Source organism: Tyto alba, unplaced genomic scaffold (genome assembly GCF_018691265.1).
Source record: "Tyto alba isolate M040663 unplaced genomic scaffold, T.alba_DEE_v4.0 Super-Scaffold_7, whole genome shotgun sequence".
Lineage (NCBI taxonomy): Eukaryota > Metazoa > Chordata > Aves > Strigiformes > Tytonidae > Tyto > Tyto alba.
In genome coordinates, this window is record NW_024881328.1 from 12,635,581 (window position 1) to 12,650,559 (window position 14,979).

The 14,979-nt window shown below is 40.6% G+C and overlaps 1 protein-coding gene and 1 long non-coding RNA gene across 10 annotated transcripts in view; one reads left to right on the plus strand and one right to left on the minus strand.

The window, feature by feature from the left end:
* Positions 1-14,292, plus strand: part of MYLK (myosin light chain kinase) — a 218,262-nt gene extending 203,970 nt beyond the window's left edge. For all 8 annotated transcript variants that reach the window (XM_033003371.2, XM_033003368.2, XM_033003369.2 and 5 more), the window contains 5 exons: positions 6,622-6,774; positions 7,810-7,933; positions 9,152-9,281; positions 10,147-10,266; positions 12,137-14,292. In XM_033003371.2, the coding sequence (XP_032859262.2) occupies positions 6,622-6,774; positions 7,810-7,933; positions 9,152-9,281; positions 10,147-10,266; positions 12,137-12,384 (775 nt within the window). In that variant the 3' untranslated portion in view covers positions 12,385-14,292. The remainder of the gene's footprint in view (positions 1-6,621; positions 6,775-7,809; positions 7,934-9,151; positions 9,282-10,146; positions 10,267-12,136) is intronic.
* LOC116964293 overlaps positions 1-14,979 on the minus strand; it is a 17,875-nt gene continuing 2,896 nt past the window's right edge. For both annotated transcript variants that reach the window (XR_006164566.1, XR_006164565.1), the window contains one exon: positions 1-1,277. This is a non-coding gene — a long non-coding RNA (uncharacterized LOC116964293). The remainder of the gene's footprint in view (positions 1,278-14,979) is intronic.

The following is a 14,979-nucleotide window of genomic DNA, read 5'->3' on the forward strand; positions in this document are numbered from 1 at the left end:
CTCAGATGACAAATGCATTTATTTCTCTAGCTTTTGAGGCCCCCTGAGTTACAGAGCACGGGAAGAGCTGTATGGAGAGCCCAGGCTGCCTGCACAGCCATGAAAAACCCAACAGCTCCATCAATGCTGCATTGCCCCCTTGAGGCCTCTTACACCTTAAGGAACAAAACATGAAACACAGTGTTACACACGCATTTAAATGGGGAGTTTAACGTCCTTTGCTGTCATTTGTTATCAAAGTATATGATGAATTTTCGTGTGTTTACAGTATAAGCAGTGACATGTCGGGCAGCCGAGCCAAAAATCGGTGATAGCAGTTGCGTGTGCTCCTAAGGCATGCAACCAGGGCTGCTGCTCCAGTGCGGTCTGTGTTGGAGAACACTGTCATCATTTGAGTAGGCAAGGAAAGGGAGCGGGTGAAACCGATGGAGAAAAGGTGAAATGCCTTGCCAAAGACCAGTCTGCCAGCAGTGGCAGAAGTGCTTCTTCACAGTTGCTCTGTGCCACCAGAAGCCAGGTATTTGGATGCTGTAATGTTCAGCTGATGGGACTGGGGTGGTGTTCCACTTGATTCAGATGACCCAATATGCCTTGTGAAATATATTACAAAATTACTTGTTTGCTAAGGTGTCTTTAAGCTCATTTAACTCCTCATGAGCTAACGCATTGAAAATCTTCTTTTTGATGCACAGCTATTGCCACAATAATGATTAACAGTAATAATCAGCTTTTGTCTTTCTTGCCAGAAGGCTGAAGTAATAGAAGTTAGGGAGGACCTGTGAGTCATCGCCTGGACTTTCCCTCTCCACCTCAAAGTGACAGGCTCCCAATCTGTCTTCACTTCCTTAAGGTCCAGCTATTTTTGCAGACTCACAACTATGAGCCATTATCCAAAATGGACCATCACATCATCACTACAGAATGCAAATAAAAGTCACTGAGAATCGCATCTCTCTTTAGCTGTAGCTCTGCTTTCCTGTTTTGATTATACGCTCAGAACTGCGAGATCTCATGCACGAAGTGTAAGACTCACTGATTTCGTGTCTGCCTCGCACACCATCACTGTGTTTGTAATTTAGCATTTGCATCCCCTCTCCCCCTGACACGGTGAGTGGGGGGCCATGAAGGAAGAGGCGAGCGCTGCAGCAGCACTGCTGTGTCCATCGTGTGTCCATCCTCTATCCTAAGCAAGGCAGCAGGGAGCATGCTATTGCATGACTTGACATAATACCTCTTTTAAGGTAGGATTCTAGAGCGTTGAGAAATCTGTAACCTGCCTAGAAAGAGAGTGAGTTTCCATTATGTCCAGTACAACAATGAATACACACCAGGTTTAGCAAAGAGCTGCTAAAGAGATCTCTGTGGCTGAACAGTCTTCCCTGCAGCAGAATAAATGGGTGGGATGTAATCTCAAGTAGGGAACAGGGTGACAGTGCTCCTCCAAAACCCTGCAGGAAAATCTCTCTCCTAGCCTTCTGCTATGCAGGCGTAAGTACAGATACCGCACTCTCTGTTGGGATGCTGCATCTGTCTTCCTTATGGCATGACTGACTTAATTCCATCCTACAGCGCATGGGTTCCCTTTCCACATTTCTAAATTACACATTAAATCCTTTTAATCTTTCTGGATAACTTATTCAGTCCTGTCTCTTCATCAGTCTTTGTTCTTCTGTAAAGCTCCCTGTTTGTACTCTCCACCTCATGTTTTTTATCTTCCACTTTTATCTTGTTCTCCCTCCTGTTCTGCATCACAGTACTGTCCCACATACTTAAGTTCATCTATTGCCTTTGAAGTAACAGGCCACAAATATTATAGCTTGTGTATATCATCTCCATTTATATCTATTTCAGTGTTTCTTTCTACATTTACAATAACCTTTATCTAATGAAGGTTAAACCTCCTGAATTCTTTCCAGCTCTTTCTGTCCCATTTATTATCCTGGGCATTGCTGAATTTGTTTGTTTGGTTTTGGTTTGGGTTTTTTTTTTTTTTTCCATTTCTAGTGCTTTTCTGATGATCCATTTAGATAGTCAGTGTTTCCAATATTTAGTAATCTGAAACAATTTCTGGTTTTATTTCAACCAAATTTTGGTCTAAGATTTCAGCACTGCATGTACGTACATTGAAAGCGAATAGCCCCTTTCCTTCTGTCACCATAGATTCTGTCTGGTTTCACTGAGGAACTGGCTGTGGCTGATTCAAACCTCAGTTTGCTTTCCATTAGTTTGTCTTGCTTTATCAGCTCCAAGCACTGTATATCTTTGCAGAGTAGTTGATCTCTGACAATTAATAATTTTTTAATATGCTATAATTTAGGCTGTTTTTTAGTATCAGATTTGATCTTGCTGTATACTCTTTTCCTTCAGCGCCTTCCTAACAACACACACCCTGATTCTTTAAATATGCCCTTTCCTTTTTATCTATTCTGCTATTCATCACTGATGTTATTACTCCCTTGTTTGGCAGTTTGGGTTGGTTGAAAGATCTTCAGCATCGTTCATCTTTTGGGTGTGCTGACCTGGGACTTTAATAAGGCAAGGCATGCTGCTGGCTTACACTTGGCTCCATGTTGTATTAAAAATTTAAGCCTCATTAATACAAAGATGAAAGCACTCCTGGTTCTTTCAATAAAGCAGGTTAGGAGGGCTTTAAGGTCATGACTGTACTGCTCAAAAGAAAATTAATTATTTGTTCAGTGTCACTGGCAAATAGTGATTCCTCATTAGCACACGGGGCACATAAAACAAGGATGAGAACAGAGTAACACCCTTGCTCCAGCAATCACCTGTCCTCCTTCAGGTGGGTGCAGTGGTCTGTTTCTTCTTTGAGACAACTGGTGCGGGAAGCAGTCAGCCCTCGGCTAAGGAAAAAGTGGTTTTGTCCAGTGGGTGCATGTGTCCCCCCAAAAAGTATCTTGACACTATTTGTTTTGTTTCACTCATAAAACAATTAAATTATTACATGATCTCCAGGGTGCAGGCATTATCATGTGCTTATTTAACATGACCTGCACAGGTTTATCAGAAGCAGGTACTACTCTTCCTACTGAGATCTGTTACTTTTTTTTTTTTTCACCGCTAATGCAATGCAGAGACTGTAAGGAGGAACTCAGTGCCGTCAGCCCAAATTGGTTGCCGCTGCAGGCACTGCTTGCAGAGCAATACTCAGAGTCTTGACTTTTTGAGACGTGCAGCAAACTCATCTTTCCTGGACTAGAGGCAGTCTTAATGCCAAGATTTCCAAGTGAAATGCTTTGGGGTTTGTTACATAGGCAGTGAGACCGGTGACCACATTGGACCCTTTTGATCTTACTGTTTCCAGATCTGCACTCAGAGCTTTCTTAGAACAGATCAATAAATGTTAAGGAACTTCTAGAGGATAAAATATCTTTCTTCTTTATTTAGAAGTGGAAACTGTGAAAGATTTTCTAAACAAATGGTTCTTAACATGCCAGGAAGATGCCTGGTTAAGTAGCTGGAAAAATGTTTTCAGTAAACAACTTGGTGCTTGTCTAATAGTAACTTTGCAGTGTAATCTCTGTATTAATTTTCTGGAGCAGTAGCTCATCTTTATCACTTAGCTTCAGCATTCCAAAAATAAATTGTTTCCATAATCTGTCAAAAGAGTTGCTGGGCCATTATTACTTTAAATGGCTATTAAGAAATGAACAACCAAGACTTAGGTCAGTGAAATGTATGCTAAAGATAAGAATTTCGGGTTATGAACTACATTTGTTGCTGGATTTTTTTTTTTCTGACAAGGAACTAGTTCTCCTTAGAAGTATTTCCATGACAAGGCAACTGATTCACAGGGCAAAGCTGTGGTAGAGAGAGAAAATTATTTTAGCTTTATAAATTTGCAACAGAACATTCAGAAATACGAAAATAGATTCATTGAAATGTTTGAATGGATACTGTTACACTGGTGTTTGGAAATGACAGAGTGGAGGCTTAACCGATGCCCGTCTGGTAATCTACCAAACGCTCAGCATGGGTGAATCCTACCACTAGCATTTGAGATTTTAGCCAATAATTCTGTCAGTCAACTCTTAAAAGAAAAAAAAAATCCAACTGAAACAACCAAAGGGATTTTTTCCTCTCTAATCTCCTTCTATTTATCCTCATCCCTCAAAAGCTGTGTGTGACATGCAGCATCCCTTTGCCCAGGAAGCCAGATGTCTTTGTAAGCACAGCCTCTTACGGCGGTGTGGAGCACTGGTGTTTCCACGTGAAGCAACGTCTCTGTACCTGTAGCAGTCTTTTTAGCATGGAAATGATCTCTCAATACTGCGGCTTTAGCCTCTGGAAATAGGCCAAAATATTATCTAATGTAGCACAAGAGCTGCACAATACTATTTGTGGTAACACTGTGCAGAGGTCTCCTTTGCCATACTTCGATCAAGCATTGAAGGGAAATGGGATTGTTATTGCTCTGGCTGCCCAAGTGTGACCTCTGGAAGCTTAACTGGATGAAGAGAGTATGTGCATACCTTATATTGACAGTGAAGTACAGAAATACTTCACAGACCCTTCATTTACATAAAATGTGAGCCTTTTTAGCAGATGCTGAATCACCTGAGAGATTATTATACTTACTACATAGTCAAAAAAGAGACAACTTAGCAATCAGTATCTGGAACCCAAAATTCAGAACTGCAGTCTGGATGAGATTTTTTTCCCTTTCTAAAACATTACAGAGAATGATGACATTGTCATAAATAGGAAAACGCTTAAATACCGGAGTGGAGTTAGGTTGAAGGGCTGGCAGGAGTGCTTTGAGGATGCCAGGACAGAGATTTTGCCTCAGCGATTTACCTAGCTGTGGCGGCTGATGTGCATGAGGGCTGAACAGAGTCTCTCACTGCGCCACAGCTGTGCCAACTCCCCAGTGCTATCGGGCATAAACCTCGTCCCGTCCAGTAAAGTAAGTGTCAAAGACAGAGAACAGTTGTGGGAAAGTTGTTTTATGTGAGCATTTTTGGTTTTAGGTTAATCTTTCAGCTTTCGTAACTCATACCTCTTATGTGCTCATAAATGGGTTTATGCCACTGTATACGTTTCTAAAGTCAAACTTCACTGTTGCATTTGAATGCACCCCACATAATGGAAAGTAAGACGGCAAATACCTTCTGTTCTGATTTACCTCTCTCTGCCTGAGAAGAAACAAACCTTTTATCTTCATCTCATGTATTATTACTAGCAGATTTCTGAAGTATACATGAAGGATTCTAGACTGTGCTGTACTGCACACAACTTCCAGAAATGGTAAAACATTTAGTATCCGCTTTGTCTGAGGCTTCAAAGAGCGCGTGTTTCTGCTCTGCTTATAGAGGTAAAATCCTTAGGAACAAATTCCAAATCAGATTTTAATGTAATTAGTAACAAAAGAGTAGCAAAATACCTTTGAAGGAGGAGATTATACTAATATTATTAATCTAGTAGCTCACTTTATTTGATCCCAAACTCTTTTTCTACCAGTCTGTTCTGTGATATTCAGTAGCATCACAATATTCATAGAGCATATATCCATATAGTATTTTCAGAACCCTAATAAGCTCCACTTACTTTTCCATATTTAAAAAAAATGTACTACTGTTGAGATGTAACTGATTGTTGTAACTGCTTAACATGATGGTACAGAGAAAGCAAAGAAAGCCTGTAAATTTTCATGAAGAATAAGTTATTGTGTAAATTGCACGCCAGGAAGAAGACCTGGAAAACTGAATAACTTGCAGTTTTAAGGAATAAGCAACCTTAGACCTGAAAGATTTTACTGAAAGGGTGATAGATACAGGAATCAAAAGTATCTGGATGCACAAAGGTACAGCACAATAAAGGGCAACACTCAACTGGAGAAAGATGCTCTGCAAAAATGATACCATGATGCTCTGTAATTGCCTTTCACTGGCAATTTATCTGTTCTATTGGGTAAAAAGCCTTGGAAGCTCAAGTTAGGATATAAAAGAGGAGTATTTCCATTTCATGCATCATCATGACTGAGAACATAAAGACCAAATTACTTTTGGATGCATCTGCATGACTCTACAGCCTGCAGTGATGTAGCATTGTTTTATCTGTCTATATAATTCAGGGTGATTTTGTTTACAAAATAGCCCTGTGGATTTCATTATTTCATGATGCATCTTTCTTTCTGGGCTCTCTCTGCAGGAGTAAATGGAATAAAATGTACAAAAAAGCTTGGCTTGACAGTAAAGGCAGCAAAGTCACTCTGAAAGCACCAGGAAAAAAAAAAAAAAAGCTATTCAACTGAATTTGGTGTGAAATTTGCAGTATTATTTATACAGAACTAGACAAGTCATTTAACAAACTAGTATGCTCCATTTTCACCTAATTCTAGCTCTCTTCTCAAAAATGTCTTGGGAAAAGAGAAAGAAACAGCAAAAATTTTCCTTTCACTTTTGCAGTCAAAATGATAGTTTTCTTCCCATAAGACTATCTGTAATTAGCTTTGAGTCCCTTTTTTTTTTTTTTTTTAAGGGAGCTTTTACTGATAAAGATCTGCAGAGCATGGGAGATGTCAAAACAATTTTAGTTTCCTTCTCTAATAATTTGCAAATTGACACTGTTTGTTTCGTGTCTGTCTGTCTATTCTATCCCCAGGGTCAGCGGACTTTCTCCTTTCATGGGAGACAATGACAACGAAACCCTAGCCAATGTTACCTCAGCAACGTGGGACTTCGATGATGAGGCTTTTGATGAAATCTCCGATGATGCCAAGGACTTTATCAGCAACCTACTAAAGAAAGATATGAAGTAAAGCTGTTGGACTTGATACACTTTCTCGTTTGCATTTAGTTGAACTTGTCATTCTTGTTTCCCCACTGTGAACCTCCATGTCGACGCAGGCACCTCTAGTGATACTTTATAAGGATCTCTGTGTGCCCATGCAGCTCTCGTTTATTTTACGTGCAGGGTGCAGGGTCTGAACAGAGCGCTTTCTTTTAATCCTCTGCTCATTCTGCTTTTCCTTTCCCTCGGGCAAGATGCACCCTGAGGTTTTGTGTGGCTACCCTTATCTTCACGGTTGTGTGACACATATTCCTGCACGACATGTTCCGTCTTGATCTGAATGGGTTGCAGTTTTGCCAGATTTACTTCCATGTGTTTATTTTAAGCGTGGTACCTCTGTGTAGGCAGGTTTCCTATAAATCTAGTAATTGGGCAAGGGGGAAAAAAAAAAAAAAAAAAAAAGGCAAAGTTGGAAGCCCTGTTTACAGCAGACTCTGAACAAACCAAGAAAGGAAAACTTACTTCTTCTAATGAGCTTGTAATTGGATGGATGGAGAACAGAGGGTTATTTATCTGTGTATCGTGAACAAAGTGAAGAATGGGTGTGGCTTGATCAGAGATTTGGACATTTTTGTTTTGTTAAACACTCAGTGCTGCAGGGAAGGAGGGTGTTAAGTGGTGGGAAAAGGGAAATCTCTGCAAGTGAAGGAAAGGAGATCTGGGACAGGGTTCTGCCAGCATGAGGTAGCTGAATCATTGCCATTGTGGCTCTGCTGTATGCGTTCCATTCCTAAAACATATGGCTTTTCGTGCTTTGTTTTATAATGTTTTATTAACACTTTAAAATGCACAGTTTCCTCTCAAAAAAACCTACAGAAATTGTGAAAGTGAGTTTAAGAAGTAAGCACGGCTGGGAAAGCAGTGCCATGTGATCTACGTTGCTAAATTTAGGAAACAGAAAAATCAGCTCTCAGAAAAGAGAGCGCAAAATAATGTTAAAGCAGGTAGGTTCAAATATCGTTAATGGCAACACTGACTAGTCTTTTTATATAAAAACAGGAGTCGCTTAAATTGTACTCAATGTCTTCAGCATCCTTGGCTGCAAAAAGACACCAAAAACATGGAAGCCAAAAAACTTTCCAAAGATAGGATGAAGAAATATATGGCCAGAAGAAAATGGCAGGTAATGAAGAGGACATAGAATTGGGCTAGTTACCCTAATAAGTCTCTTTATTGCTAATGTTTATGATTCTGAGAAACGTGTCATGCCGGGTGGTTCCTGCTGCTGGTGAAAACTCCAGGGCGGCCAGAGTATGAATGCGGTAAAGCAGGTTTGGTTTCTATGGGCGAGCAGTAGGAGGGAGCGTGGCTGCATATGTGTAGCATGTGAAGATTCCATTTCAGGCTACTAAAAGGCGTATGAGTTCAAGTATAGTTTTTCCTGTTCTTTTGGGGGTATGAACATCTCTCCTCCCTGCCCTCTCCATGCCGCTGAGGGCTGGGGGGATTATGTTACCCCTAACAAACCTGAACAGCTAGGGAAACGCTCCTCCGCCCAGCCTCTCTGAAGATACCTCATTTTGTGGTAGTTTCATTCTCGGAAGCCAGCAGTTCTGTCCTGTTGGAGCACCAACCTTCTCATGAATTTGGCCAGATTGGTTTAATAATTTTCTTTGACGTACTTGGTCTCCGTATCTTCTTTTTTCTTAATGCTGGAGCTGTTGTGGCAGCTCCACCTGTGCCATTCTGATAGCTAGGGGAGTTGATGGAGAAAATCCTGGATCCAGCCTTTCGAGTAGCTTACGAAATACTCATTTATGTAAAATCCACCTTATATTTCTTCTTACATTCTACTGTACGTGCTTCTTAGGAGCTCATGCAAGCTGTACAAAAATACAAGTGTCCATACTAGTGGCAACGTAATTTGAGCGTATTTTAGTATGCCGGTGGTTGACTCTCGAGCCTGTCAGAGATCTGCTTCCATCATGCAGACAGGACTTTCTCATTCATTTCACGTTAGCTGGCTATTCATCCTTGATGAGACTCAGTGCAGCCCATAAGTCTGAGAGAGCCGTCCGCCACCAGAGTTAAGTTCCAGTTAAACAGGACATAGCTTTTCACTGGCCCTCCTCTCACACAGTGCTTTTTATCTGCAGCTAACAGAGACATTCATTTAGGTATGAGTTCATCACGGGAAGTTTATATCTGCAACTAAATTTGGTAATTCAGTCCAGCCTGCTCTGTCTCTCCTAAAACAACAGAGCTATATATAAGCAGTTTGTCCAACAATTCCAGCGAGGTTTGCAGAGATCCCAGATAATTTGTCCGAAGCACGATTGTTACAGAAAATCACATGCCTGTTGGATTGGATTGATCAGAAGCCTTTTATGTTATGTCTTAGAAAACAGGCCATGCCGTCCGAGCAATAGGAAGACTGTCATCCATGGCAATGATTTCTGGTATGAGTGGGAGGAAGGCCTCTGGGAGCTCACCTACCAGCCCTATAAATGCAGACAAAGTAGAGAATGAAGGTAAGGAATTTTGCTGCACCATATTTTCACCTCTCTGTGAATCAATCTTACTAAAACCTTTAGCAAAATGCTAGAGACCAATCATTGAGTCGGTTATTCCTGCTCTCTCTCTATTTATCTTCTTTTTTTAAAAAGAAATCTATCAAAAATTCATTGTTCTTATATTGTTCTGCTACTCAAAATGCCCCAATTTAAGTATGGGCAGTAAACTTCTCTTTTTAAAGCCAAAGAATTAAGGCAGATTTGTCAGCTGCACTTTCTATCAGTTTGGGAATGCATGTTTATACAAAGATTACAGTGATGTATTGCCTTCTCATGCAAGCGAGCAAGCAATAAAGTATTAATGCTTGCTGTAACCAAGACAAGTACTCTGCATTAACCACGCTCCTCAGACAGGGGCAGTTAAGATAAGAAACCATGTGTCCACATTATTCCCCTACATTCCCATTGGAAATGTGGATTTGTGGTGTGTGACAATCAGAGGTGCAGATGTCTGACACTTCTGAAAATCAAGTCATATTGACACATCCACATAGACTGTGGGCCTGATACAAGTAGAACTGGTTTACCCCTATGACTTGGAAAAGTCCAGGTTTGGTTAGAAACAAATTCAAGGAAAAAATAAAGATGATTTGTAGCGTGGTGGCCTGCATGTTGATTTCATTCTATTTATGGCCTGAATCTTTGTCCAGCTGCATAAGATTGGCACAAAACTAAGCCGCTAACGTCTTCCCTGTCCCATTAGCCTGACAGAATTAAGTGAAATAAAAGATGCTTTCATTATCATCTGGTAATTAAAAATTAAAATGCATCATTTGAGAACATGTCCCGTAAAATAATTAGCTATCTCTTCGCTCTCTTCCAGATGCTTTCCTTGAAGAAGTGGCTGAAGAAAAGCCCCACGTAAAGCCATATTTTACTAAAACAATCCTTGACATGGAGGTTGTAGAAGGAAGTGCTGCTAGATTTGACTGCAAAATTGAAGGTACTTTGAATTAGCATATCTGTTTCTTTCCTTCCTTCCTTGCCAGCTTTCTGCACTGTGCTGTTGTTTAGCTTTTTCAATTTTTTTTCTGTATTATTGTTGGGTTGGTGCCACTTTGCTTTACCAATATCTGCATGTCACAGCATGAATGTGCTGCAGTAACAGAAATTATGTGGAGCTGCATGGGCTTGTTCTGTGCTTGCCATAGAACACAAGTCTCCGAGAGTCAATGCGTGAGTCACTAATTCAGAATAGCAAGTGGGAATAGTAAGATGATTTTGGGGAGTAGAAACAGTAAAAACAGGATGCTATGTAGTACCACAAATTGTAAGAGCACACTCTGCTAACCAGAAACCAAGAATAAGCAGGAAGTCACTTGTCTGAAATGACAGACACGTTTCAGGTGACCTCAAGATAACTATAAGTTGTACAGACATAGTATTAAAGGTAAAGAAGTCCCCAAGAGTGTATTTGCATGAGAAGTAACAATAATATCGTTGTGCTGGTTACAAGAGTCACATCTAGGAAATACTGTATTGTTGTTTGTTTTTTTTTTTTTAATTTATGAGTTAAGAGAAAGAAAACTCAGACTGAACTGTGCAGATAGAAAGAGTAAGTTTATGAGAAGGCACTTAAGGAGCTTGGGTTTGGTCACCCTAATGGTCTGAAGGCCGAGACCACTAGCACTGCTATTGCAAAGAGACTGAAGCTTCTATTACAGCTGCTGCTGAAAACTAGAAATTAGAAAAAGAGCTGTTAAGACAAAATGGATAGAGTCGGTACCATACTACATGTATTCAAGTTAGACAATTTCTAATCTTAAAACAAGGTTCAGAAACTGCCTCACTGACCACCTGCTTGTTTGTTTCTGTGCTCCTAATCTCTTTCACTGCTTGTGTTTCCTACCTCACAGCAGAGATGTGAGGATGGATTATTGCTGCTGATGGATGCTCAGCATGAGGAGTGCGTGCATAAGTACTGCATGGAATAAAATAGATGGCTGTACCACAGCTGATGTTCCAAACCTTCCAGTGTGTCGCTGTAATGTTCGTTGTGTATTAGGGATTCTTGCACTTTATTTCTGCTCAGTGGGAAGTCATCCTCCTGTCACAGTCCAGAACTTGGCGGAGACAACAAGCCTTCAGTTTGTTGTAGCAGCCAAGAGTACTGTATAAGGGATTGTTCTCCAGCATGTATTGTATCCTGCTCTGAATGCTTCGAGTGTAGCAGAGCCATTTGCTTCACAAAAGGTTCCAATCTCCTGTTGAGATGCATAATCAAAATGCTTTTCTTAGACTCCCTCACTTATTCTAACAAACACAAATAGGAAATGCGAGTGCCACAGTCACCGGTCACTGGACAGGACAGGCTGGTATGTAAGGAGCAGATTAAGAGGAGGAAGATTCAGAACAGCCACAACAAAGCAACCTGAGAAGGATATTAAATTGTAGTTGTAGCCCCAAACACCTTACTCTTGAAATTCTAAATCTTGGTGTTGGGAACTGTGGTTTCCCCAAAAGCTGCAGTGTAAGGTAAGCCTCAAATACGCTGTCAAGAGTCCCTCGCTGGCTGATGTCTGAGACACACAAGAAGCTGTCTGCAGTCACGGCTTAACTAGCGGAAAGAGGAATCTAGTGAGTACCTCAGTGATAACTTCCAATTTTTTGCTATTCATAATAAAGTTGCTTCAGGTAAATGCGAAGTAAAAAAGTCTCACATCATCTACATTTATTTTAAAGAGAATTCAATGAAATATTTGTATACTGTATATTGGCATGTCCATACACAGACAGGGAATTAGAGCTTAAAGTAATTACAGAGTAGTTAATAGTCGTTCATTGCAATTGCTGTTCTCTCTCCACTACTGCAGGCTACCCTGACCCTGAGGTAATGTGGTACAAAGATGATCAGCCTGTCAAGGAGTCCCGTCACTTCCAGATAGATTATGATGAGGATGGGAACTGTTCTTTGACTATTTCTGAAGTATGTGGGGACGATGATGCCAAATACACCTGCAAAGCTGTTAACAGCCTTGGGGAAGCCACATGCACCGCAGAACTCCTTGTGGAAACAATGGGAAAAGAAGGAGAAGATGAAGATGAGGAGGAGGAAGAATGAAACAAGGCACAAAGAAAAAAAAAAAAAAAAGAAAAAAATATATTTAAAGACTCTCCTTACAAGGCTCAGAAAACCAAGTTACCAAAAGCACCTTGTGTGATACATAGGTCTTCAGGGTCTTGTTTTTTCAGCATGATCAGTTGATACCTGTTTGCTTTATGTATGGGCATTAATTCAAATCAGCAGGCAATTTTAAGTTGCTAGCATGATTGGATTTACTTTAAGCAAGTCATCAACTAAGTTGCCCAGTCTATTTTTGAAATCAGTTGTATGGAAAACAAGTCTACAGTTATATGCCGAATGTCTTAAAGAAAAACAGTCTATTTACTGAGCTCACTGCTCTAAACCATCACTTCAGACAAAACAGCAGCTAAGTTGGCTCCCCAGGATCTACTTTACGAGGAATTGTTTGCCAGACACACAGTGAATTTCTCTAAGAAACAGACTGCTCCCTGAGCAGTAGTTTTTATAAGGAAAGGTCTGACACAGCCAGTATTGCCATTTGCATGTTGGTATTGTTAATTTTTCATTTGTTTTAAACAGAATTTCACAGTCCAAACTTCAAACACATTTGCTGTCCTTTCTCAGTGTGCTGTTAGTGCTGTTGTAATACTGGCTAAAGTTAAACATCCAGGTGGTTTCCCAAGATACTTCTGACCTTGCTTCTAACCAGCTGATCACACTTTGTCACCTTTCCCTTATAGAACCTGTCACTCCAGTGCAGCTACTGCTGCCTACTTAACAAACAGACTGAAAACACAAAGGCTGAGAACAGTTTCTGTTGTTCTGGTGGGACTAATAATGACTTACGATTCATGTATGTGCTGCTGTGAAAAAATAGGTTATTGCACAGTGACTTCTATGTGCATGTGTGTGAACGGAATCCAAGGTTTGTTAAAGTTTTACTTGCATTTATTTGGCGATTGCAAAACAGATTTCAACTGATGATAAGCTGGAAATTCCCACAGATTTTTGGAGTAGCCAAAAAGATAGTAGCCTGGATTACAAACTCCTTTATACTTAGCAGTTTCCAAAGAATCTTAACCTATATAGGACCTATTTCTACCTTATGAGCTTGACTGTCTTGTTTTTGTCTTGAACCTGCACCAGTAAGGCTGTTGGTTTTTTAAAAATGCAGAAAAACAAAACGAAACAAAAAAAATCCAAACCCTGGGTTTTATCTCAGAAATGGTTAATGCACTCAGACTTAGTAACTTTGCTTTCCTTTCACAGTATTGGCACTTTTAAATTTTTTGTTTTTGTTGTTGTTCAGAGGTAATATCAGAGGCTGCAGGGTGATACGCATAATCCAAAACCAGTGTGTCTTATATCTATGTATCATTCCAAAAGTGATTCTTTTTCTTTTCCACTTTTTGTGTGTAAAGTACAACCATTTGCATTTCAAAGGGTACCTCTTTTAAAAAGAACGTTACCTTAAATCCTCACCATTAAGTAGTCAGTGTACTTTAATACAGGTGTGTACAATATCAACCTTAGGTTGTTTGGTATTACCTAGTTGTGTATGTGTTTCATATGATTTGCTCTTCTACATTCAAAGTTCAACTAATGTGGATGGCACAATGGTTTTTAACTGCTTTACTCTTTGTTGCTAAGTTCAGATTGCCAGCATGTCTTTTCAATTGATAAAAACCTCTTGTTATACTAAACACAGTATTGCCACAGTTCCTTATACAGAAAGGTTTTGAATCTGATTTAGAGCATACAGTGCTTTTCTCACGTTTTGGTTTTTTTTTTTTTTAAATGTTTTAGGCAACAACGGGGTGTATTTTGTACCTTAATAAATATATGCTAATGTTCTCCCAGATTGTTAAACCATCAGAATTGCAAAGATGAGAACGCTACGGCTGTAGTTACTCACAGTTCCTAAATAAATAATACCACAAAGCATGCTCCTTGTATACTCTATTGCAGGCGTCACTGCGTCCACGCTGGCTAAGCGTATTGGTAGCAGCGGTCTCCTCCTGCTCTGTCCTGAGAGCTGCTGGGCACGCAGATGGGTGAGGAAGAGGTGGCAGCAGTGAAACGTCCTTGACCTCCGCGGTGCTGCGGCACTTCCCCTGCCCGGTGAGCGCAGGCTCACGCTGCCCCAACGCCACCAGGTGCAGCCGGGGGCTGGCACTGCTCGGAGCCCCTCACCTCCAGCCTCCTCGCATCCCTCACAGGGAACAGAAGTGTAAACCTGGATGGGGCACCACAACAGCTGTGGTTTTCTTTTACAGCTGAGAATTCCCTTGCGGTGGGGAAACGTATAGTTCAGAAAGACCGTAAGAGCAAGAGAGAAAAAATACGGGGAAGTCTAAATGTAGATGTGTACTTACACCAGTTCTTACAAACTGTAAAGATATTTAGCAAATACGAGTGTGCTGCCTTTAAGCAGACTTCTTCTAATGCACAGTCCAAGATACTGCAGACCATGCAGGACCACGCAGAAACTCCCTAAAACAAATACTGTGGAACACTCTGCTTGTAGCAACACATTCCTTGAGCAAATCTTCAGCCTTTGAAGCACTAATCTCCTTTACTAGTCCTTCCATGTCCCACAGGCTATAAACTGCCTATTTTTCCTTTTCCCCA